The sequence below is a fragment of the Sphaerodactylus townsendi genome, linkage group LG05 (assembly GCF_021028975.2).
Source record: "Sphaerodactylus townsendi isolate TG3544 linkage group LG05, MPM_Stown_v2.3, whole genome shotgun sequence".
In the NCBI taxonomy this organism is placed as follows: Eukaryota; Metazoa; Chordata; class Lepidosauria; order Squamata; family Sphaerodactylidae; genus Sphaerodactylus; species Sphaerodactylus townsendi.
In genome coordinates this window covers 107,180,193-107,203,687 of record NC_059429.1, presented here as the reverse complement: position 1 = coordinate 107,203,687, position 23,495 = coordinate 107,180,193, and the positions used below count along the sequence as shown (strand labels likewise).

General features: G+C 42.0%; 1 protein-coding gene across 1 annotated transcript in view; it reads right to left on the bottom strand.

Moving 5' to 3' along the window:
- Positions 1 to 2,144: 2,144 nt before the first annotated feature.
- PPP1R16B (protein phosphatase 1 regulatory subunit 16B) overlaps positions 2,145 to 23,495 on the bottom strand; it is a 100,743-nt gene continuing 79,392 nt past the window's right edge. Inside the window, exons 6-11 of the mRNA XM_048497585.1 lie at positions 22,782 to 22,906; positions 17,367 to 17,492; positions 17,200 to 17,275; positions 15,717 to 15,846; positions 10,474 to 10,642; positions 2,145 to 8,952 (exon numbers count right to left, since the gene is read on the bottom strand). Of these exons, the coding sequence (XP_048353542.1) occupies positions 8,431 to 8,952; positions 10,474 to 10,642; positions 15,717 to 15,846; positions 17,200 to 17,275; positions 17,367 to 17,492; positions 22,782 to 22,906 (1,148 nt within the window). The 3' untranslated portion in view covers positions 2,145 to 8,430. The remainder of the gene's footprint in view (positions 8,953 to 10,473; positions 10,643 to 15,716; positions 15,847 to 17,199; positions 17,276 to 17,366; positions 17,493 to 22,781; positions 22,907 to 23,495) is intronic.

The following is a 23,495-nucleotide window of genomic DNA, read 5'->3' as shown; positions in this document are numbered from 1 at the left end:
CCCAGCTCTCTCCATCCTTGGTTTAATCATTAGGCTACACTGGAAGTTAGAAATCAAATCCTGCAGGACAATAATAACCCTCCCCCTGGTCAGGAGTATTAATACACAGTTGGGTAACCAGTAGCCCATTCCAGATTTTATCAGGTGTTCATCTGTGGCTTGAGGTAATGAGTCCCTTACATATGCAGCTTTGTGGAAATTGCAAATGTTCTACCTTTCTCAGAGCTGAGAATGTGATCTGGGTAAGTAGTATAAATGCTTTGCCACCTGGTTGTGAAAGTGTGCTTGCTGAGTAATAAACAAATTGCTTTGCAGCTTAAGTATTTCCACCCATCTTTCACAGGGTGTGTCATGTTGGCCCCTGGAACGAACTCACGCCTTGGTTTTCCCACAACTTCAGTAAGCAACCTTGTAAATAATAATGCGAAAAAGAGCTGCCTGTATCTCTTCCCATCTCCTCCCCACCACCACCACTACCACACACACCCCTCTGGTCCTCAATGCTACAACAGATGTCAGTGGCTTGTTACTACTCTGCTATCCCAGGATCTGGTCCTCAGTTCAGAGACAGGACGGGCAACGTGAAGTCATCTCTCCACCCCAAGGCACTGTTTTGAACAGCGTCAGTTAGCCACCGCCCTCCTGTCTTCCTTTTGCCTTAAAAAGCTAACAGTATTTCAGGACAAGAGAGCGAAGCGCGCACGCACCACATTCATTGGCAATACACAGCGTCTTTTGATTTGAAACTGCACTCCTATGTTATATCAGCAGGTATCTATAAACTCGGTTCAGCAATTTGATTGTTTGGGTTACTTCCAATATTAGTCACACGTTGCTAGCAATGATCGGAAGTGCCTGTTCTGGCTTCTCTGCAAATTTAAGCTGCAGAGTCCTTGAGGGTGGGGAGAGACTGTAGGAGCTATTTTGCAGGGTGAAGGAAATGCGCATACAAAGCAGTTGTGGGCAGCATATGTGGAACTGAAGACTTTTTTATATTCTTCAAATGGGACAGAGGCCCTAAACTCTAGGGTGGAAATAGACCCTGCTGAACATAAAGACTTGCTTCTAAATTAGCATAAGAGCATTCTGCTTGATCATACCAGCATTCCTAGTAGTGCAGCATCATGTTCCCGATGGGTTCTCTGACCGGCTTGCAAGCCACAGAGCCCAAATCCACCCTCTGCTGTTGCCTCTGAACTGATATTCAGATGTATACCGCCTACAGACTTGGAGATTCCTTAGTCATTGTGGCTAATAGCTATTTATTTTGTCTAAACCCCTTTTTAAAGCCTTTTAAGTTGGCAGTCATTATTATTTCATGTGAAAGTTCCCCAATTTTCACTGTGTACGGTAAATTATCTACTTGCGTTTGCTGTCCTGATAAGCTCCGTCAGGTACACTTGAGCTCCAGTACTTTGAGAGGGAGGGAGAAACAGTGGTCTGCATTCACTTTCTGTATTTCATCCTAGGCATAGTTCAATAATAAACCTGTATTGAATCTTTGCTTTAATTGTCTTTTTTCCCCTCCCAAAATTGAAAAGTTGCAAACAATTTAGCAAAATTTCTAAGCTATTTTGATTGGAAAATACCTGTTTTTATGTGCATCCATTTGCAAGTTCAACTGGACCATCCATTTTGTCTGTCCTTCCGCCCAACTCATCTATAGATTCTTGGGTTGGGTTAAGAAGCTGCTGTTCGAGATATCCCAAGTTTCTGGAACTGCTTGCGAGTCAGTCCAATTAAAAAGGATTGCAATGTAGTCCAATTCACTACTTTTTGCTGAATCCATGAAAGCATGGCTTACTGAATCCATGAAGCTGTTTTATACTGAATCAAGCCACTATTCGATCAGAGTCCATACTGTCTATTCAGGCAGGCAGTAGCCGTCTAGGACTTCAGGTCCTTCACATTACCTATCACCAGATCCTTTTGGCTGGAGATGCCAGGGATGAAATCTGGGACTTTTGCATGCCAAGCAAATGCCCTACCACTGAGCCACAGCTCCTCCACACCTTCATCTTTATATCACAAGGCATTTGGTGCTAAAAGGAAGGTGACCGTACACAATGCAAGGAGTCTGTCCTACAGCTCACCTGCAGATGTGCAGATATTTAAATTATTTTTTACCATGAAGACTCAGCATCTTGTTAATAAAAGAAATTTAATAGTTTAAATTAAAAATTGTTACACTGAAGTCAGAAACTAATACTGTCACACATACTCTTTTTGGCATCAGACCCTCAGACAGTTTAATATATTTTCTCATACATATATTATAGCAATATGAAGTCAATTCCATAAAATATCAAATAATCCTTCTTTTAAAAGTTTAATATATTAGATTCTGTGTGTCAAAAATGACATTTTTATACACAGTGCTGCTAATGTAATATACAGGTATGTAGTTTAGTAAAATACATAATTTTAATATATGTGTATCATCTCTAGAGATCCATGGAGTCAAGTTATTGCAAAGGGCTGACCAGAGTTTTTGCCTATGCAGAAGTTTAACTATACATTTTGTAGATCTTATTGTGGTCAGTACATTTCCTCTTTTCTAGGCAAGGCAAGGAAGAAAAGTCAAATGCTGAGATATTGCCTTAATTCTAAGGCCATATCTACCTTGAAGGGCTGCAGTCTTTCAATGGAAACATTTTGTACATTTTCTTTGAGTAAAAGTGAAGACTTGTTACATCCTCAGTGCCAAACAGAATGGGCAGAGTTGCAATCCTGTTTATAGCAGAATAGTCCCATTCAAATTAACTGGATTGCTCTTGTGTAAAGAATGTCATGGTTATGACTGAAATCTCATCCCAGATGAGTTACAGGTTATTGCTATGCCTGCACACTGTGGAACTAAAACGGGAAATTAAAAGACGCAGTATTGTTGCTACAATAGGATCAACTAAAGTTGTTTTTAGGTGTCTCATTTTTGGGAAAGCCATCCTGAAAAATCCAGGAGCTGTCTACATAACATATTGGCCGCACTGCTGGATGCTTCAGCCAAAAGAAATTGTCCTTCATAATAAAGCAATCGTGTATAATTTTCATTGGGGGGTTTCATGCTTCAACAGTTGGCTTAGTTGTAGGCCAAGCCTGAAAGACCCTGAAGAAGATAATAGTACTGCTTATAATACTACAAGAATAATACTTTGGGATTTAATTTTTGTCTTTTTAAGAGATGAAAGTAGAAAAAATAATTAGGTTTAGGGCCTGGATGAAATTTTTACAAACACTAAATACCTAAAGTTACCTGGGAGGACTGAAATGCTATTATCTATCAAAACCCTTTTTTAAAAGTATCATCAGACATACCACAATATAACATGAGCTATCCTTGCACAACCTGAGAGGAATGCATTGTGGTAAATCCAACTAAAACGACGGAATGATTCTTTTGATGTGGGTCCATTCCCAAAGCTCTGGATCACCCTCATAAAATTCCCTTTGCCTTTAGGAATACTTGATATCATTTATGAGAATTCTTCCTTTTGCTGCTTCTCAAGTAATAGCTTACACATTCTCCTACTGTCTGTGATGTGGGTGAATTTAGATTCTAGTATCCTAGTAAATAAATCCATGTGCAAAATTAAGAGCTGGTGCCTGAAAACAGAATTAGTTCAAGCCTCATAGGCCAGGATCATTTGAGTAATGTTTGCAAGCAAGCCAATGTAGCATTGTAGTGATTTGAGTGTTTGGCTACTGTGTCTCAGATAAAGATGTTAGTATAGTCATTTGAGGTTCAGCGGTTGAGAAAATTGTACACTTCCACATTTGAATATAGTCCTGAAATAATATGAGAATTATTCATTTTTACATGCTGACTTACCAAAACCATTATTTTGTGCATTATCGAACATGGTACTTTGATACAAGAGCATTTATAGTTAGTTGAATGACTATCATCAAACGGGTGTGAGGAGCAGGACTAAGTAGGCACTAAGACCCAGCATTCTACAACAAGGAGTTCTGTGGCAGCATGTTGAGTTCTATGACAAAGGAATACACAATCTACTAACATCTTTTTGTAAAAACCTCGGAAACCATGGGATTCACTGCATGACCTTGGGCCAGTGACACTCTGTTGGCTTAACCCAAGTTACTGGGCTGTCAGGCTAAAATTGAGGGGAAACTGTGTATATAACCGGACCTTGGAGAAAATGTACTACTAATCATAGATTTAAAAAAATGATTTTGTGGAAATTAACCCCCTTCACAGCTACTTTCATACTCCAGCAGATAAAGCATCCTCCAGGATTGTATCAGTCACCCAGCTCTCATTTGTGTGAGTGGGTTTGCAAAGCTCACCCTGGAGTTTTGACCTGTGGTAAATCTCACGTTTCCTTTAACAGATTTATGCCAATGGCATTGTTACCAAATTACACTTCTCATACATGTTGACAAAAACTGGATTTTAAATTCTAATCTTTAAGGACTAGGTGGGTTTGGGGTGTTTCTGCATGGTTCAAAGTGTGGTGTTGAATGTGTTTTTTTGCATGACAGCATGCAGAAGCTGCTCAATGTACCTGCAGTGAAATGAACTGCCTATGCCCATGCAATGTGTTTTGCTTCACAGATTTCCTCTGTGTAGGAATTTCTTGACGATAAGTCAGTCTCCCCCATCACATGCAAGAAAAATGTATTAAAGAAAATGCATAGAGAACAAATAGGATACTAGCAATCTCATTGAAAGCGGGAGGTACATGCAGACTCAAATACGCAACACATATATGTAAATATATTGATGAGAATGGGCAAGAGGGACCAGAGCAGGATAAGCATTACATGAATAAGTTTGTCTCTTTCTGCATCTTTCAGGGATGCTGAGGCATTTGGTCAGCTTGTGCTGAGATGGCCAAGAGTTACGCACAAATTGCAAGGACTATTCACACCTGAGCTGTTTCAGTCACCTGGAACAAGACTCTGATCATTTTGGAAAACTGGAAAACTCTGCAGCAGACAACATGAGGAACATATGTTCAGAATATACAGAGAGAATATTCAAGTGCTGGTTCAACTTTCCCCCCCCGAAAAGGTAGTAAAGCAACATCATATGCCCTTTTACAAACTCCTTGGGTGCACAAACATTTACCCCAATCTATTTTTTCTTACCACCTGATGAGCAAGACAGAATACTATATATCACTGATACACAGCATAACGGGATCCTGGAAGGATTTGATCAGTACAAAAATAAACCCCTGAACACATGAAGCTGATTTCTCAGTCCTGTTTACAATGACTAGCAACAACTCTTCAGAATCTCAGGTGGAGGTTTTTCGCCTGATCCTTTTGACTGGAAATGCTAAGCATTGAACCTGGAATTTTCTGTGTGCAAAGCAGATTCTCCATCTCTGAGCTACGAACAGCACACTCGCTGCTGCTAGAACTCTTGGGCGGGGGGTGCAATTTCCCAGCATTCTTTGCAGAAACAGATTGCTTGTGGAAACCAACTTTAAAAGTGACTTGGGTAGGATGTTTAGATATGCTCTCCTCCTTTATGCCAGAATGTTCTGATAAAGCCAATTTTTACTTTTCAAGGAAAGATAAATAGTGGAAGAAAAACAGGAGGAGATCCCTGTTTGTGAAGGCAACCCTTCAGTAAAGTTGCAATCTGTTTGTCCTCTACAACTATTTCCTTTGAAATCTTACCTTTCAGTTCAAAGAGAAATGTTGATAAGTAAAGCATTGATGAGGGGCTAGTGAAATAAGAATTTTGCATTTTAGTCTCCTGTGTATTTACTCTGGATTAAGTTCTACTTAATTCAGTAGGACTGACTTCCAAGTAAAAGTGCCATCCTAAACAGAAGTATACCCTTCTAGGATCACTGAAGTCAGTGGGCTTAGAACAATTTAACTGCTTAGGATTGCAACTTTAGCAGGTACTGTTAAGAGGCACTTCACACCTCATGCGGTAATAATCAGCATATCCAATATGAAGTGGGCTGTCCACTAACTCTCTGCTATTTGATATTCATAATTGTTGGAGGAGTGGTGGATAATAGTAGCAAACCATTTCTTATTTCAATAACTATTTAACATGAAACATGCTCATGAAACAGTAACATCCAGCGTGCGCTTCCCTTTGGGCTGGCTGCACGTTTGTTTGGATGCATGGAAAGAATTTGGCTCAAGTCTTCTTCACACACAGGCCTTTCTTTAGAGGAACATGTGCAAATTTGGGAGCAGCAGCAACAGACACGTCCCCCATTTCCATGCTTCAACTGAATGCACAAAAAGGGTTTTTCACCTTCGTGGGAGAGTAAGGATTGCACAGAAAACCAGAAAGAGCAAAGTGACACTTTATAATTTTCAAGTTTGTATGAAAATGAGAATTTAATTAAGACATATGACTAAACAGTCAAATCTCCAGACCTGTCAATTAAAGAAATCCCATGTCAGAGTAGTTTAGTCGAAAGAGGACAATTCTGTTGGAAGAAATGCCCAGCTTATTGTTTCTACACTTTCAGTGCTATCCTTTTTCAAAACTGGAGGCAGATGTTGCATTGCTGGGACAAGTCGAGAATTGACTGAATACAACTGGGGCCATTGTGCACACAGAGATGTTTATCAGATGTAGAACAAACGGAATATTGCTTCTTAGCTCCTGAACCCATGTCCCTGGAACAATGTGAGTTTCTGCTCTAATTCAGAGGCATTTTCTCTTCATATCACCCAAATATGAAAAGAGAAGCCCGCTGCTGAGGCAGCTATGCTAACCATACACACCCCTTTTTCAAGTCCTGTCTGCTTTGCTACTCAGCAATGCTTCAGACATTTAGTCACAATAGGAACAGAATACAAACTTGTGGCATGTGCTCGATAATATTGTAACTCATGTGGCTACCCATTTTGTTTCCTTGTGGATTCAGTGCATGTGTGGTTTTAAAGTCCTGCTTTAAATGTTAGTTTTAGTAGGTGCACACCAGGTGGCAGTGGTCAGTAGTATATATCTGCTAAATGTAAGGAGGGGAAGGCTCCCATATACAGCTTCTCTGAGATGTAATGGAAATGATGTAATCAGTGTATTCTAAAACTTAGCTGCTAGGTAATGTTTCTGGCTCCATGGGAAGAGCTCTCTGATTGGGCAGAGGTGAATACTACAGAAGACATGACTCTGCTTTTTATCAGGTTCTTTGTAAAGCAGAGCTTCACGCTGTTGTGATATGATATGTGTGTATGTATGTCTCTGTGTGTGTATGTTTATCCCTTTCACTGTCTATGACAGTTACTGATTTGAGAGGTTCAAGCCAAGATACTGCAATGCAGGGACTCGACACAACAGAGATCTTGTTTTGGGTGGCAGCCCTGCATCATTCATAACATTCTGTTCTGCCTTTCTGGGGATAAAAAAGTTTAGCCTTCTTTAAACCTAAACAGATTACCATCAGTGGCCAGGCAGGACAAAAAATGGCTAAGCAAAAATTGGAAAACATCAGAAACAGATACAAAGATCACAACAGAGTAAGGGACTGGCCACTGACCTCAATGTTCAAGAGCCATTTCAAATAGGCATAATATCATAGGCTAACCGAATGATGTTACAAGGATCAATGTGGTAAGAAATACTGTTTAGATGAATGGAAGTACATCTTATCCTTCTCTCATAACCTTTCCCCTGCAGCAATTTGGGGAATATTAAATATTAGAGTATGACAAATTTAAACTGGGATTGACCTGCCTATCATAAGCAGTGGGGAAGGTTACACATGAGCCATGCCTATTTGTTTTCAGTTGTATTGGTCTTCTAAGGAGCTCACAATATTCCACCCACCTATGAAAGGGGTGAAACTTGCCAATGACCTATGCAACTTTCTCTGTTTTTCTACGAAGAGTGCATCAGGAAGTGATGGCTCATAAGCTTGGCAGAGGGATGCATGATGTCCCAAATGTGTTCTCACCTAAAAAGTGAAATGTTCAGGTTGGTCATATTAAAGTGCATATGTCTTCTGTGTGCAAAAGCCTCGCATATAGGCAAGCAAACTGGGTCTTAAGCAGTCAACTAAGTCTGCTTGTTAAAAAAAAGTGCTGGGTTTGGTTGATGCACCCTGGGTAATTGTGCACCAAGAATGAGTTGACTTGGGAGGGCTTGTCCCAAAGGGCTAGGTTTTCAGGAGTACTGTGGCCCCAGAAGCTCAGAAGCAGGGATGGGATTTGAAATGAAATGTGTTTCATTCTGGTAGCCTACCATATGCAACAAGGACTTGTCTCCGCTCTTGGACTTCACTTTGCTGCCTACAGCTGCTTGATTTTTTTTAAAATGGAACTGCAATAGCAAAATAAGATACTAAAGATGAATGAAACCTGGCTAAGCTTCAGATGACTCATCCAGATTCTCCCATTTAGCAGTGGTTAACAGCCCAGACTCAGTGATGGATGAAAAATGCCCCACCCAACTGGGTGCATCTCCTTGTTAGGAATGAACTTAGATCAGGAAATCCGGCAACATCCATGCACCTTCTCCTCCATTTCTTCCATGGGGGCTTTAAATTTTAACAGAGGTGGGTCACCACTCGACACTGTATAATAAACTGAGGTCCCATTGGCTGTGTACGAAGGAGTCCTGGAATTGAACAAGTGCTCTTTAGCTTCTCCCCCATTTTCTGTTGTCCCGTCCATGTTGCTGCCAAAGTGTGTACTGATGAAAGGGTGGTTGAGAAGCTTGGCTGCAGCCCTCTGCCGTTTCAGCTCAGAGAGAGTTTGGTGGCTCCTCTCTTTGTAGCCCCCCCAGATCTGATGAACATCTGGGACCCCCACTGTATCATAGGGCAGTACTTGGCTAGAATCGTTGTCTACAGCGGAATGCAATTTCCAAACATCTCCATTGGGGATAGAATATTGGTAAGTGGCTGTGGATAAGCTCAGTCCGTTCTGGAGGAGACTTTCTGAGTCACACTGTGTGCTTTTGGTTGCCAGTTCAGGAAGGAGGGTGGGTGAATCTAATGTAGAGTTCTGAAATTGCAAAGGGATATAAAATATTCAGCAATGGCTGTCTGTCCATTATCTAATTGACATTTTGTGACCAAGTTTACTCATTTTCATGGAGTGGGGTATCACTCTCACATACCACTTTCCCTCTACTATGATAACTTTGCCATGGTCTTTGTTTTTCTGGCTAGCAAAAATATTCTTAAATAGCTAATAGCTTATACAGAACAGCCTTATCTATTCTACTGACCTGAAAGGAAGACACCGTTGAATAAAATATGACCCCCCGAATATTATATGAAGGTGTGGTTTTGTTAAAAAAAATACTATACTAACTTTTATGCAAAAGTAAGACAATCTCCTCTTTTTCTTGGCGACATATCTAGGGAAAAAATCTAGTTTCCTTTTTGAGTAAATATGGTATTTTTTCATGTTAACAAAAAGTATCCAAATTGCCCTGGAGAGGGACAGTTGCAACATTAAATTGATCAGTCAGTATATTGAGGTTAGGTTATATCTTATAAAAATGTACATTCAGATATTTCCCGTCTAAAAATATATTCCAAAAAATACTTCATCAGTATTTTAAAATACATGTTTGGGTCTCTCAAATATATCTGGGATTTTCTGGAATACTGAAAGATGGGTCCCCAAAAATTAAGAAGGATTTGCAATTAACTAGAAATACTGGGAGTTGACATTTACAAACTCCCAGCACTCTTTTTTCCCCATTTTTCCTCCCCCACCCCCATGTTTTTGTGTCTCTTAGGGCTTCGTATCAGCGTATCAGTCTGCTTTAGGTAGGATTATGCCAATCTTTGTTGTTGTTTTTAAGGTCGTTCTAAGATAGAGTGAACAGTGGTGGGGTTGGGGGTATATTTTTATATTTCATGTGAAATTTTTGTGTTTCAAATAGGTTGAGATTCTTGAACTTTCAGTACATTCAGATTCTCAGGTTTTACATTGGTTGGGTTTCCACTGTTCCTATAGGTCATTATCAGGATTTACATGAAAACATTTTTTAAAAAAGATTTACATTGTCCGCTCCCCCACCCCCCAGGAAATAATGGAAGATGGCCGGGGGCATCTTCTTCAGGGGCCCATAGAATTTGATCCCTTGGTTCAAATGCCTTGAAATGGGAGGAAGGGTTATTTAAAGGACAAGGACTAGCCACTCCCCTGGAATTTTGCTGCCTTTAAAAACACCCCCTCAGCTCCTCAGAAACATTCCCCATAGGGAATAATGAAACTGAAAAATATTGAAAACCAGAAAACCCCCCACAAATTCTAATACCGCACTGGTATTTGGAACTCTAGAAAACTGATATTTTTGGTTGCTATATATCCGAATCCAAAATATAATGACTTTTTTTTTTTGGTTGCATACCTCTAATATGTGATCACACACTGGGATTTGAGATAATGGGCTTTCCACTCTAGTTTGTTGTGTACAGTACCAAAAAAAAACACTTCTGCAGGGATTCTGTGATTCCTGACTGGAAATTGCTTAATTATGAGGGATGGTGAGGTCATGATAACTTTTACCGGATCTGTGTTCTCCTGATTGGAGCAAATCTCCCTGATGTCACCATTGTACCCAGAGGTTCTTTGCTCTTCAGAAGATTCAATTTGCTGCCACACAATGGCCTCCTTCTCATATTCTTTTCTGTAAAGGTTTGTTCGATCAGAAAGGCTTGCCCTCCGAACCACTTTCCTGAAAAAGAAAACAGAAAACAGAAACAGTTTTATTGAAATGGAACAACCGTTCTTCTTGTATAGCAAATCTCCTTTCATGAAGTAACACTTCAATATATTTTAAGGAGATTCATAAATATTGCCAAAAATAAGATCTACCCTTAAAATAAGCCCTGGCATGATTTTTCTGGATTTTTTGGAGGATGCTTGAAATATAAGCCCTAATCCAAAAATAAGTCCTAGTTACAGATTCCCCGGCGCAGCTGATCTGGTCACATGGGGGGGGGCGGTGCAAAAATAAGACATCCCTTGAAAAAAACCCTAACACATCTTTTGGAGCAAAAATTAATATAAGACTCTGTCTTATTTTCAGGGAAACAGGGATAATCTCTTTCTCCCATTTTAGATCTTGTTAATGAATAAAGAAGTCCTCTCAAATTACAGTTAGCATGAATAATAACAGAAAGTTTCGAAGGGCCGTGAAGCTCTTTTGAAGACTGGCCGACTATCTGCCCTAAATTAGGCTTATCTGCTGTTCTTGTCATATTCCTCAGAACCTTTCTTTTGTTCAAAAATATATGTTTCCAGATATCAAGGTGACTGCTTGATGGCAGAGAACCTGAAATACCCAAAACAAAAAGCAACCAATGTCCAAACGTATTATGGTCTCAATCCAGTGAATACATTTATGAGAAAACAAAGTTTTGCAAAGTAAATCCAACACCAAAAGAGTGGGATGAGAGGGTTCTACTATGCTTCCGTTTTCTTTGTCTTAAGATTTTGAGTGCAGTCCTAAGCAGGTCTACTTTACTCAGAAGTAAATCTGGGGCTTACTTCCAGGAAAGTGACTTTAGAATTTCCTTTTCCCCAGTGGCACAATTTTCCAGGTTTTTTTAAAAAATACACCTGTTAATAATGCCAAAGATACTCCAATGCAGAGGAGAGGTAAAATGGAAAAAAATCCTAAATGTGTGCAATTAAGTTAAAAAAATTGTACACAGATGTGGCAGGCCCCTTCACCCTCCTAATTCTTTGTGGCAGGTTCAGGTAGCCTCATTATACTGAGCAGGTTTTCCTGTCTTTTCTAAGACTTGAACTGTTTTGATTGCAGCATTATGAGGTGTTTCAAACTTCAGCCTTAATAACTCCAGAAAGGTGAAGGCAGCCTGTTTTTTTTTCCCTTATGGCAAATCCCCCTTTTCAAAGCACCAGAGAACTGCGGTGAGTTTGTCAAACAGAAGTAAAATTTATTAAATGAGCTAGGTGGGATCAGGAGATATTTCAAATGGATAGAAATCTGACAGGAGATAACTATATACAAACATCAGTTTTGGCACAGGAGCCGCTCTCAATTCAAGCTTTATAAGTGTAAGGAATTCCATAGACGCAGAAATAAAAGGCTTTGGTAATGAAAGTCCATTTATTAAGACATCTTAGAAAGCTCAAGTACACGCAGTGGCAGGAATGACACTTCCCGCCAGAAGCACCGGTTATAATACCATTCACCCCATCCCCCCTTCCTGATTCCCATGGGAACGGAGACTTCATCTCCCGCGCAAAGATAAAGTCTCCGCCGATGCATCTGGCCCATCGCCCGGGCTGTGGAATGCACTCAAGGTTACTTCACCATCAACACCATTGAATCCTTTACAATAAGAGTCTTCAGTTGCTTAGATGTTATGAAGGGTTCCTTATTTCAAGTTGGTTCAGTTACCACTTTAAGATGGTACAGTTAGATGTTACTGGTCAATGGATTCATGTTGACTTTGGGCTCTAACAGGTTGGTACCCTTTCAGACAGTACACATACAGCCTTGATACTATGAGCTACCCACTTCACACAAATCTCCCTCCTGAGGTAACTTTATACACTTATACACCAGATTGGGAATTCACTTTTTTGTATAATTCCCATTCTAACTGGTTAAGGAATTCTTCTTCACCCAGAAGATAAATTCTCCTCCCTTTATTTATGGTCACCAGTGGAAAGTCTCATTATTATTCCATCTTCAGACCTTGACCACTAAATGTTCTCCTGACTGTGTATTTTCTGCTTTCACACTGAACTCAGTATATTTCAAGTCAGATCCATTCCCTCACTGAAATTCCCTCAGAGTAGATATGTAACACATGCAGTTAAGAGACTTGCAGGAATCCAGATCGCAATAATCCAGATCCAAAAGCTCTCAAAACCTTTCCTCTCAGAGAGATACCTCCTCAGCTGGTTCCTCCACCAATTAGAGCACAGGTCAGCTTACCCAATCAGGGTGCTTTCCTGTTCCTAGGAGGCTTTTCCCCCATCTGTTGTGACAGTACCTTGTTCCATTGACTGACTTGGACCTTTAAATCTCTATTTTTCTGTGCAGTCTGTCGCAACAGGTAACTAAAATTGAACTTCAGATGGAAGGAATCTGTTAACAGCAGGCACAAAATCCAGGATAATGCGACTCTAATCCCACTTCCCTCTTTAAATCAGTTTGAAATTCATTCATTTATTTCATCTTTCTCCCAGTGGGGACCCAAAGCAGCTTATATAATTCTCTTCACCATTTTATTTTCACAACAGCTCTGTAAGGTCAGTTAGACTGAGAGAATGTGGCTGGCTGAAGGTCACTCCACAAGCTTCCATGGCATGGGTGTGGATTCAAACCTGAATCTCCCAGATACTGGTCTGACTCTCTTAACCACTACGCCACACTGGCTCCTGTATAAAAATATGCATACAAAGTATAAAATATGCATATAAAACTTCATTTCTCTCTTCTGAAATGTATGCCAACAGTGGGGGAGGGACTCAACAGCACATTAAATGGCATAAATGAAACTGGTCCTCATGCTTTATGTTTCCATAAAATGTTTCCTGAAACTTGATTATCATACACAATATATGTGCCTATTCCTGCAAATGCATGCACAATGTATTATGAGTAGGCATACAAAATGAGTAGGCATACAAAATGAGTAACCATACAAAATGGCTAAAACACTTCTACAGATGATACATTTCCAACTCGTGTCTGGCAAAGGGAGCTTTGACTCTTGAAAGCTTACGCCTTGAAAATATTATTGGTCTCAAAGATTCTACTGGACTCAAATCTAACCGTTCTACATTTCTAAAATAACTCTTCCCTATGCTTCATATTAAAGCGTCTATTCCAGCAACCATATGTGACCACTAGATGGCTCTCATTCAATTCTATGCTACTTTGAGCAGTCTATAAAATTTGAGAATGACTGATTATGCACAAGGTGTCTGTGGTGCTGCAGGGGTGAATGTCCGTTATGGCAAGATTTCTTATAGACGTATTTCCTCAAGCCCCACTTTCACTTTCCTTTCTCTCTGTGGCAAGTGACATCACTTCTAGCACGACTTTAATTTGCTTCACCACCAAATTTGCCAGTGAGCACAGTTTTGCCCCGACATCTTCCCTTCAACCACAGCCAGCCAACCTAGATTCACTCTTCCCACTCCCTCGCACTGCCACCCACACCTTCCTCCTCGCCCTCCCCTTCCATGTTGCAGGCTTTTCCCTGCTTCCTACTCATTATGCCGGTGTCTTTTGGTAGCCAGCAATTGGAGGTCAAAGAAAAGAAGATCAACCACACAGGGTTAGCCAAGACACACCAACCTCTAAATTGTCGTATTGATATATCAGCATTATAATAACAGAGAGTGCTTGGTCCCACCATACACCTAATGTTCTCATGAACTCAGCCCCCGCTTTTCTAGGGATGGTGTAAACCCTTCCCACCCCTGCCCCCACCCCATGCACTACAGGGGGAGCAGGGAGCAGATGTGGGGTTTTACAGTGCTTATTTACATTTGGGGAACAAGTTGGTGTTTATGGATAATACAAGCAGGATGTCTTTTTGGCTCCATTCCACCTCCCCCAGTCTACTTTTGCCCTCCCCAATTTGTACCATATTAGATCCATCAAACTAATGATAAATCTAACACAGGAATATTGAAATAACAAGCCTCTCTCTCCTCCTGGGCAGCAAGAGCAGCAGCAGCAGCAAGAGTGTGTGGGTGAAGGGGAGGGGGAGAGAATATTAGTTCTAGGACATGGTTCCTAGAACTGATGGTTGAAGGACTTGCTTTGCCTCTTTCATTTGCGGTGGTGGGGGATTATTTCTGGATGGGAGTTTGCAAGAAATGATTTATATTCATCTCTTTTACTTTTCTCTTCTTTCCTTTTCTGTTTTCATTCTCTTTCAACCATATACTGCTTAAGTTTATATTGAAAGCTTCTTGAAGCAGGCTCCAATTTTTTTTGAACTATGTTACTCTGAAAGTGGCAAGTACCATAAGAATGTTATGTTATTATTAAAGAGCACTTTGACCCCACAAATGGTTAAGCAAACTGCATGAGATGTCACCCTGAAGAATCTCCAATGACAGGTCATCTTACCCAGACCCACATAGCTTTTTGCATCAGCTTGTTCTTTAGTCAGTACCCCACAGAATTTGGAATTACGGACCAAGTCCTCAGACCAGATGCCCTGATAACAATGGAGGAGGGGGAAAAACCCTTTTCCTAGGTATAAATTTTAATTTATAGATAAATATATTTGTTTATTACACCTGCTTTTATGAACCTGTTAGGCTTGTTTGTAAGGGTCTAACTACATGGTACTTTTATGCTTGCTCTCTACAGGGATTTATTTGTTTGTGGGGGACAGGGGGTGGGTTCAATGTGTACTGATGGGCAGAATGTGAAGCCACCAAGGGGACAGTGTTCCCTTGGCTTGTTTTGGTTCAGGAACATGATATGAGCAGAAAGCTAGAATCCCATGCCTGCCATAAGTCAAATGGGAATTTAGTTTTCACTGGAGAACTCATGGCCCCACAGCTCTGTGGGGGCCTAGCAGCTGATGTCTGACTAGAAGTCCTTATGGAGAGCAAGGGTGATATGTAATGTGCAGCTAGGCTCTTATGTAGGGCTTACTGTTAAGTACTGGGAGTGCCAAGAAAACTTTCAGCCTTCATATCCAGTGAACTGCAGCCAGTTAGGAGACTTACTAAAACTCAGGCTGCAATGTTTGGCCTTGACAGACAAATGTACATCCCACAGATAGGTTTTTGCTACTCACCCTCTGCTCCCAGTGCTTGATGACCTCCGGCTCAAAGAGGATTTGTGTCTCATCTGAGATTTCATGATGACATCATGCTTATGCTTCAGTTCCAAGAGCAGGACTTTAAACTCCTCTTCTTCACAGAGGTCTAAAAGAATACAAGCGCCGCCACCCCAATGTGAGTTGTGCTGAATCACGAAGTGAACAGTTTTCCTGGGAAATTTCTTTGCATCGTTCACTCTTTTTTCCCTACCCTCCATTTAAAATTACATGGATTAATCTAACCCACTGTTGGGGGATCAGCAATGCAAAAGGTGAAATAACAAAAGCACAGCTTGACACACAATTTACAATGTCCTGAAGATACCAAAACAAAAGAAACTAAGGTCAGCCTATGTGTAATGCTGGAGATTGGTGGTCAATTTAATTTCAAGCCCCATCCAAAGGACCAAGCACCTGGATGTAGTGCCACAGCCATGCTGGCCCACCGTATCCAAGGAGGCTTTCTGGTGGTGTGGGGAGGCTAAAAAAAAAAAACTCCCTGCATTTGGAACTTCCCCATTTGGCTTAATGGACTTACACCACTGAAAAGGTGGTATAAGTTCAAAGCCCCAGTCGCCAATGCAACAGGGGCAGTGGTTGTATGGAAGCCAAGTGATGTTGGCGCCTCCCTGGCCACGTCCCTGGACTGCCCCTGCTACACTGACAGTGGGGCACAGAGATGCTGGCATGGTATTCAACACCATGTCCCACCACTATGGAGGGCTGCGGCAGCCACCCACCAGCAGATTTGCCCCTCTGCCAGGGCAAGTGCCCTGGGGAGGGCAAATTTGCCGTTGCAGCCCCACAATATTCACAGTTGTGGATTTCCCTCTCCCCTTTGGATGGGGCTGTTAATCTCTAAAAAACAGCATTGGAGAGAGGTGAAGTGCCTCCTCCCCCTAAAAGGCTTAAAACAGCCTGTTTCCTACTCCTGACTCTGGAAGCAATATAAGGGCACAAACATAATCTTCCCACCATTCCTTAACACTGCAGCTACAATCCATATAATCCCCCCTCTGTCTTTAAAGGCAATTTTAAAGGTACATTTTTAAAGATAAATTACATGTATCGGGATCTGATCACAGCTTCCCCAACATCAACTGCAGTTTCATTTATTGACTTAGACATTTACACTCCATCTGTCTTTCTCGCCCCAATGCAGACCCGAAGCAGCATACAGCATCCTCCATTTTATCCTCACAACAACAGCAGCCCTGGGAACTAGTGTTGCGACTGGACCAAGGTTACCCAGTGATCTTCCACAACAGAGCCAGGGTGTGAACCTGGGTTTTCCAGATCATAATCTGGCTCTCTTAACCCCCACCCCAGACTTGAGAGAGCAATTACTTCAAAATAAAAAAATGGGATACAAACAAACTAGATATGTTAAATTCTATACGTGCTAAGAGAGCCTCACTGACGTGTCCAAGTTTAGAAATGAGAGAAGGGGACAGCTCACCTATTGGCATCTCATCCATGGCTGTCCGGGCACTCAGACTTGCACCATGGGACACCAACAACTCAGCCATCTGCATCTAGAATGAAGGAAATAAGCCAATATGCTCAGCTGCTTCCACAAACCAAAGGGGAAGGAGTTGTGCAAATAGCTTGCAAGAAAACACATACGTGTCCCCAGAAGGCAGCAGCATGGAGGGGTTCCCAGCCATCCCAGTCCTGGAGGTCCAGCCTTGCTCCATGATCTAGAAGAATCTCAGCTGCATGAAGGTACCCGTTGGCTGCAGCTATATGCAACTATGACAAGAGAAAATATTGTGCCTTTTAAATGGCATCTCATGTAATGCTGAATGCTTTGTGATAACCAAAAAAAAAATGATTTGAGCCCTGTCACGGATGAGAGTCGGTCAAAGCCTGTCATTTTAGAAAGGGCTGACACTTGTGGAGATTGACTCATGTTGTAGTAAGGCTGAGCTTGGAAAAACCTCATTTCTCCCATGTTTTCATAACCTGTGGGAAAGATAAGAAATCCCTCTGATGTGCAAATACCTGACTGTTGGCTGCTGAATTCTGGTGGGCTGCTGCAGACAGAATCCAGAACCGGACTGACCAGGACATTTCTGCATGTTGAAGGAGAAGGGGGTGAGAAGTGAATAGGAGCTGTTCTTTGATTGTCTGTGTACATTTGTGGGGGGAGCACATCTATGTGAGTGACAGCCAGAGAGCATTCTCTTTACACATACATGTTCAGATCAGAGCAGGTTTCTCTTAACTGTAGTTTCCAGAATAAGTTAGAAGTTTTATTTTTCTTTATCAGTATGTGCACCATATTTTCTGTAAGTTATGTTACATATCAGGGAATGGGACTACTTGTATCTTAAACAAAGTAAATACCACTACTAAAAAGTTTGAAGGCCAATGGAAAAATGCAGTAAGCCATTTAAGAAGTCACTGAGTCGGTTGAATTAAAAAAAAATGGCAGCCACAAATTAAACCTGACATGTGGTTTTAACCTTGCCTGGAAAGCTAAGCTGTGCTCTCTCCAAACTGAAATCTGATCTATCTTTAATTCTGCCCCTTCAATATGACATCCTTTTGTGGTGGCGCAACAGGGCTATCAATTCACAGCTGGCTTATGGCGACCCACAGGGTTTTCAAGACAAGAGAAATTGAGGTGGTTTGCCATTGCCTGCCTCTACATAGCAACCCTGAACTTCCTTGGTGGTCTCTCACTCAAGTTCTAATCAAGGCTGACCCTGCTTAGTTTCCAAAAACTGATGAGATTGAGCTAGCCTGGGCCATTCAAGTCAGGGCAGATTAGTTCAAACATCAACATGTGTGCATGTTTACTTCATCTTCTTAGCACTGGTCCTGCTTGACTATTGATCATTCAGATGATTTTCTAATCTTGGATTAACCTGATTCTGATCCAAAGCCCAGAATTGTCCAACCAATGCCACCCTGTATGATCCATGCTCCTAATAAAAGTGCTTCCTAATAAATCTTTGGGCCTTCCTACATCTATAATAAATTACCTTTTTCATTCCAGCTATATCCCAGAGCAGCGATTCCAGGTTTCTGTGGTACCCTGGGGTGCTGTGAGCATGTCCCAGGGGTACCATGGCAATGCTACCACCCCCCCCCCTCACTTTTGTGGTGTCTCCGGTCGGCACCAGCAAGGATATGGAGCTGGCCCAGGGGGCAGGGCCTGCCACAAGGTCAGCAGCCACTTCTCACCCCACTCCCCACCCCTCGTGCTTCCCTTCACCCGGGGAGGGGAAGGTGGGAGGAGGATGGCAGGGGTACTGTGAGATATGAAGAGTTAGGTTAAGGGTACTGTGACGTCGAAAAGGTTGGAAAACACTGTCCCAGAGGCTCATGGATAGATTTAATGACAGAAATAATTCCATAATGAAGCCAATAGGGGGCTCCATATGATTAAGAAACGGCTACACATTTTTCTTTATTCTCTCTATTTCTGAAGGTTTCTTCTCTGGGTTAGAAGTCTGTCATCCATACCACTTCAAACCACTGGTTTTATACAATGGATTTTCACCACAGCAGAAGACATCTTGATTGGGTAAAACTGAACAGCACCTTGACTTTTTCTCGGTAACGAAGTCCAGCATTGGTTGGATCTAGTCATCTTTTTCACTCAATCTCCATAAATCCTTCTTACTAGAGCCCCCACACCACATACCCTGTTCCCCCGAAAATAAGACCTACCCCGAAAATAAGCCCTAGCATGATTTTTCAGGATTTTTGGAGGATGTCTGAAATATAAGCCCTACACCAAAAATAAGCCCTAGTTACAGATTCCCCGGCGCAGCTGATCTGGCCACGTGGGGGTGCAAAATCATGGGGGGGGGGGGGGAAATAAGACATCCCCTGAAAATAAGCCCTAATGCATCTTTTGGAGCAAAAATTAATATAAGACCCTGTCTTATTTTCTGGGAAACGCAGTAGCTTTTAATCCATGAAGGATCCCTTGATCACAGTGTGAACTTTTTGGTGGTCAAAGGAGCCCCTCCCCGCCTCTGGCCTTTTCATTAGCAGAAAAACTCTGTTGGATCCAACCCGGTGTGTGTTTAATTTGAACCCTTGATTACACTGAGGAAATATAATTTGACACATTTTGGCAATCACAATAACAGCTGTAAACAAGCAAGATTGATGTTAAAATTACTGCATTTAATCTGAATTAAAAATGAATATAGGCCATGTGCACTTCTGTTCTCCTAAGCATTGCCTCATACCAGGCTCACGGCTTCCTGGAGCTTGAGCATGTTTTGAAACAAACGCAGAGGTAATTCATCTTGGACATTCTTTAGCAACCCCTTTTCATTATGTATTTAGAAAAGTTTTCTGCCACCTCTCTATTAAAAATTGTTAATTAAAACCCAGAATTAAAAACCCAGCCAGAGCACAATATCATAGCTCACTGAGCAACTTACAATGAATTTAACAGTTTCCAGGCTAAAATCACACTCTAAATATAATGTTTAAATGACCAATCTATTAATTAAAAATCTGGGTAAACGGAGTACCTAAAAGAGAGTCATGTAGGTGCTAGAGAAGCCCAGAGCATGCCATAGGTGAGGTGCCAATACTGAAAAAAACACCTGTCTCTGGATACTACCACCTTCAGCTCTGAAGGTGCGGGAATGGAGAAAGGGCTGGTGTTACAGATCTTAACGGGGAGGCTGGACAACATGGGAGGAAGTGGTCCTTCACATCATACCCCAAGTGCTATAGGGTCTTAAAGGTAAGAACCAGCACTTTAAATTGTATGCAGAAACAAATGGGCAGCCAATATAGATCATGCAGCACACACTGCAACCAACTCCTGGCAGTAGATTGGCCACTGCATTTTTGGACCACTTGGAAGTTTTTATTTTTAAAGACAGCCCCAAAGTACAATAACCTAACTTGGATTAATCAGCGCTTGACTCAGCATGGCCAGATCATGTTTTTCAAGCAACAGTTTTAGCTAGTGAATCATTTGAAGCTGATAAAAGCTACTGCATCCTATAGAGGAAACTTGGGCCTGCTACTGTAGGACAGAATCATTCAGCATCACCAAGCTACAAACCTGCTCTTTCAGAGGCACTACAATCCCCTCCAAGACAGGCTGACTCCTCAGTTCTCAGCTTTACCACTGACCAGCAGGACCTCAGTCTTGTTGGGATTGGGCTTTGGTTTATTTTTCCAAAGACAAACCAAAGACATAAAAGAAGCTATGTATTTTCAGCTATTAGGTGGACCCTGAAATGTTTGTTTTGGGGAAAATGTACACCATGCTTTTATTAATTTATTTTTGAAATTCGTTTAGAAAAATGTATATGCCACTTCTCCAGAGAATTGCTTGAGAAGGCTTAGGAAGTACAAACACACACACACAAAAATAATATATGCAGCAAAAATAAGACAAGAAGTTATTTTGGCAAACAGTTCAGATGAAGGTTAACAACTGGCTTTACGTTTGCCAATATGTTGAGAGAACAGTATGATCACACACACACAAAAAAATCACATTAGAATTTGTTCAGATAGGCCGTTTCCGCACGGCCTTTTTATGGCGCTCTGGGGACGGGATAAACGCCGTCCCCAGGGAGCCATTCGCACAGGTGGCGCTGCTGCAATGCAGCAGCGCCGACCTGACTGCGCTCCCCCTCCCCCAGGGCGGTGTCAGGCCGCCCTAAACAACAACCCTTTAAAGGGTTGTTTTTGCCGCAACAGCGTGTTCCCGGCGGCGCGGTGCGAACAGCACCGCCGGGAACACGCTGTTTCCCTTCCCCGTCCCACTCACCTTGTCCCCGTCGTCGGCCTGCTGGCCTCTGCAGCCCCTCCCTCACTGTCCTCCGACCCCTGGAGGTCGGAGGGCAGCGTGGGCGGGGCTTCAGAGGCCAGCAGCCCGACGACGGGGACAAGGTGAGTGGGACGGGGAAGGGGGCAGAGGCGGCTCCATGCGGAGTCGCTTGTCCTCCGCCGGCCTCCCCTGAGGCCGCACGCACGCTTGCGTGCGAACGGCCTCCGCCCCCACGCCGGCAGAATTCTTGCCGGCGTGGGGACGCCTCGGGGGCCGTGCAGAAACTGCCATACATTTGATTGGCTCACCAAATGATCAGTTCCCTGCTTGTCCTAGGCAATCAAGATGCGAACTCACCTGGTGGGTGCTCATGTCTTTGTTTATTGATACCTGATAGAGGATGCTGGGTTTGGGGTATATTTACACAATTATTTCATGATTGTTTCCAAATACTCTGGCAAGAGTCACGTGCTTCCCTCACTCCCCCAGAGAGTTGGAGATTTGATAAAGGGATATTACCAAATTTCAAAACCCTGCAATTCACACTGTTTTATTTTTTGTGTGTGGAAATTTCTCCAGTTAAATTGATGCATTTTAATACTCTGGTGACCAGAGGGTATAAGCAGATAACCTTTAATGGCACGAGGGTGTAGAAACCACACATGAGAAGCTGACCAAGCAGGAATATTGCCAGTAAAATGCCAGTAAAATGAACAGAATGAAAAGGCTCACAATGGCAACATATGAAAACAAGAACAAGTTTTTGGCTTCAAGGTACTAGCGTGCTCCTGTGGATAGGAGCGGTTTCTTTGGTGAAGTTTGAGTTTCTGGTCTTCCTACCCTCTTTGCAGCCAAAAATGCTACTCCTTGAGGTATCTTCTCACCAGAAGGACCGTTTTGTGGTGCAGCCAAAGAAAGGAGGCTAGGAACTTGAACTATGCCAACAGAAAAGCTTACATCTGAAGAAACATTCTGGTGGACTTGAACCTATATTTATATTTACCAGCTTTGGTAGAAAAACTATTGCTCACAGTGCATACATTCACCTACTTTTCACTTCTGTGGAATACATTTGGCAGGTTTTTGTGCTGTTTCAAAAACAATACCAAAGTATGCAGTGAGACAAAAGAAATCCAAGTGCACCTGGGATACATTCCACCCTTTTAAAATGTTGTTACCTATTTCATATCACAGGGTAGAAAAAATCTTGAAGATCTGCAGGTCAAATTGCATTCCAATGACAATAGCTGTAGAAATGCTATGAGAATATTTCTCACCAGTGTAGCACCTTGTACATCAGTTATGTTTAGATCCTGCCCTGTTGCTATTAGCTCTGTGATATCGCTGATCATTGCCTGCTCTGGAGCGGCCCGCATCTCATTGATTTTCTCCTGGGTGATTCCTATGGTGAAGAAGAGCAAAGAACAAGATGGCTGAGAAGGAAACACCTTCCAAAAAAACCTCTAGAAACATCAGCTGGCCACAGCCTATTTCATAGAATATGTGTTTGATTGGATATAGATATATTACAGGTCAATAATGTACTGTGGGCAAAGGTGTTAAAGAGCATTTGCTGCTGTCTTTTTCTTAAGAAATCCCACCCCAGAGAGAAAACTACTTGAAGAGCAATCTGAAGCACACACAAAAAAGGAGGAGGAGCAGGAAAAGTGTGTAACATCCTCTCCCCTGCTGTCTCTCTGCTTCAAATGTGTCCTCTCCCAAGTACTTTCTATTTAAAAACAAACAAGGTGGAAATGGAAGGAGTTAGGTATCAATGACTCTGCCACATTGCAGTTGTTGAAACTTCGAATCAGGAGCTCCAGTCTACATGGACGATTTGAGGGGCACCAATAGCTCTGCAATAGTAAGATAAGAAGGATTTCCCCATTCACTACCAATGTGGAAGAATGTGTGGAGTCCACTCTAATATTAAAGGAAGTGGGGCAGACCTCATGGCACACAGCCCTGCAGGGCTTTGGACAAAGGCCATT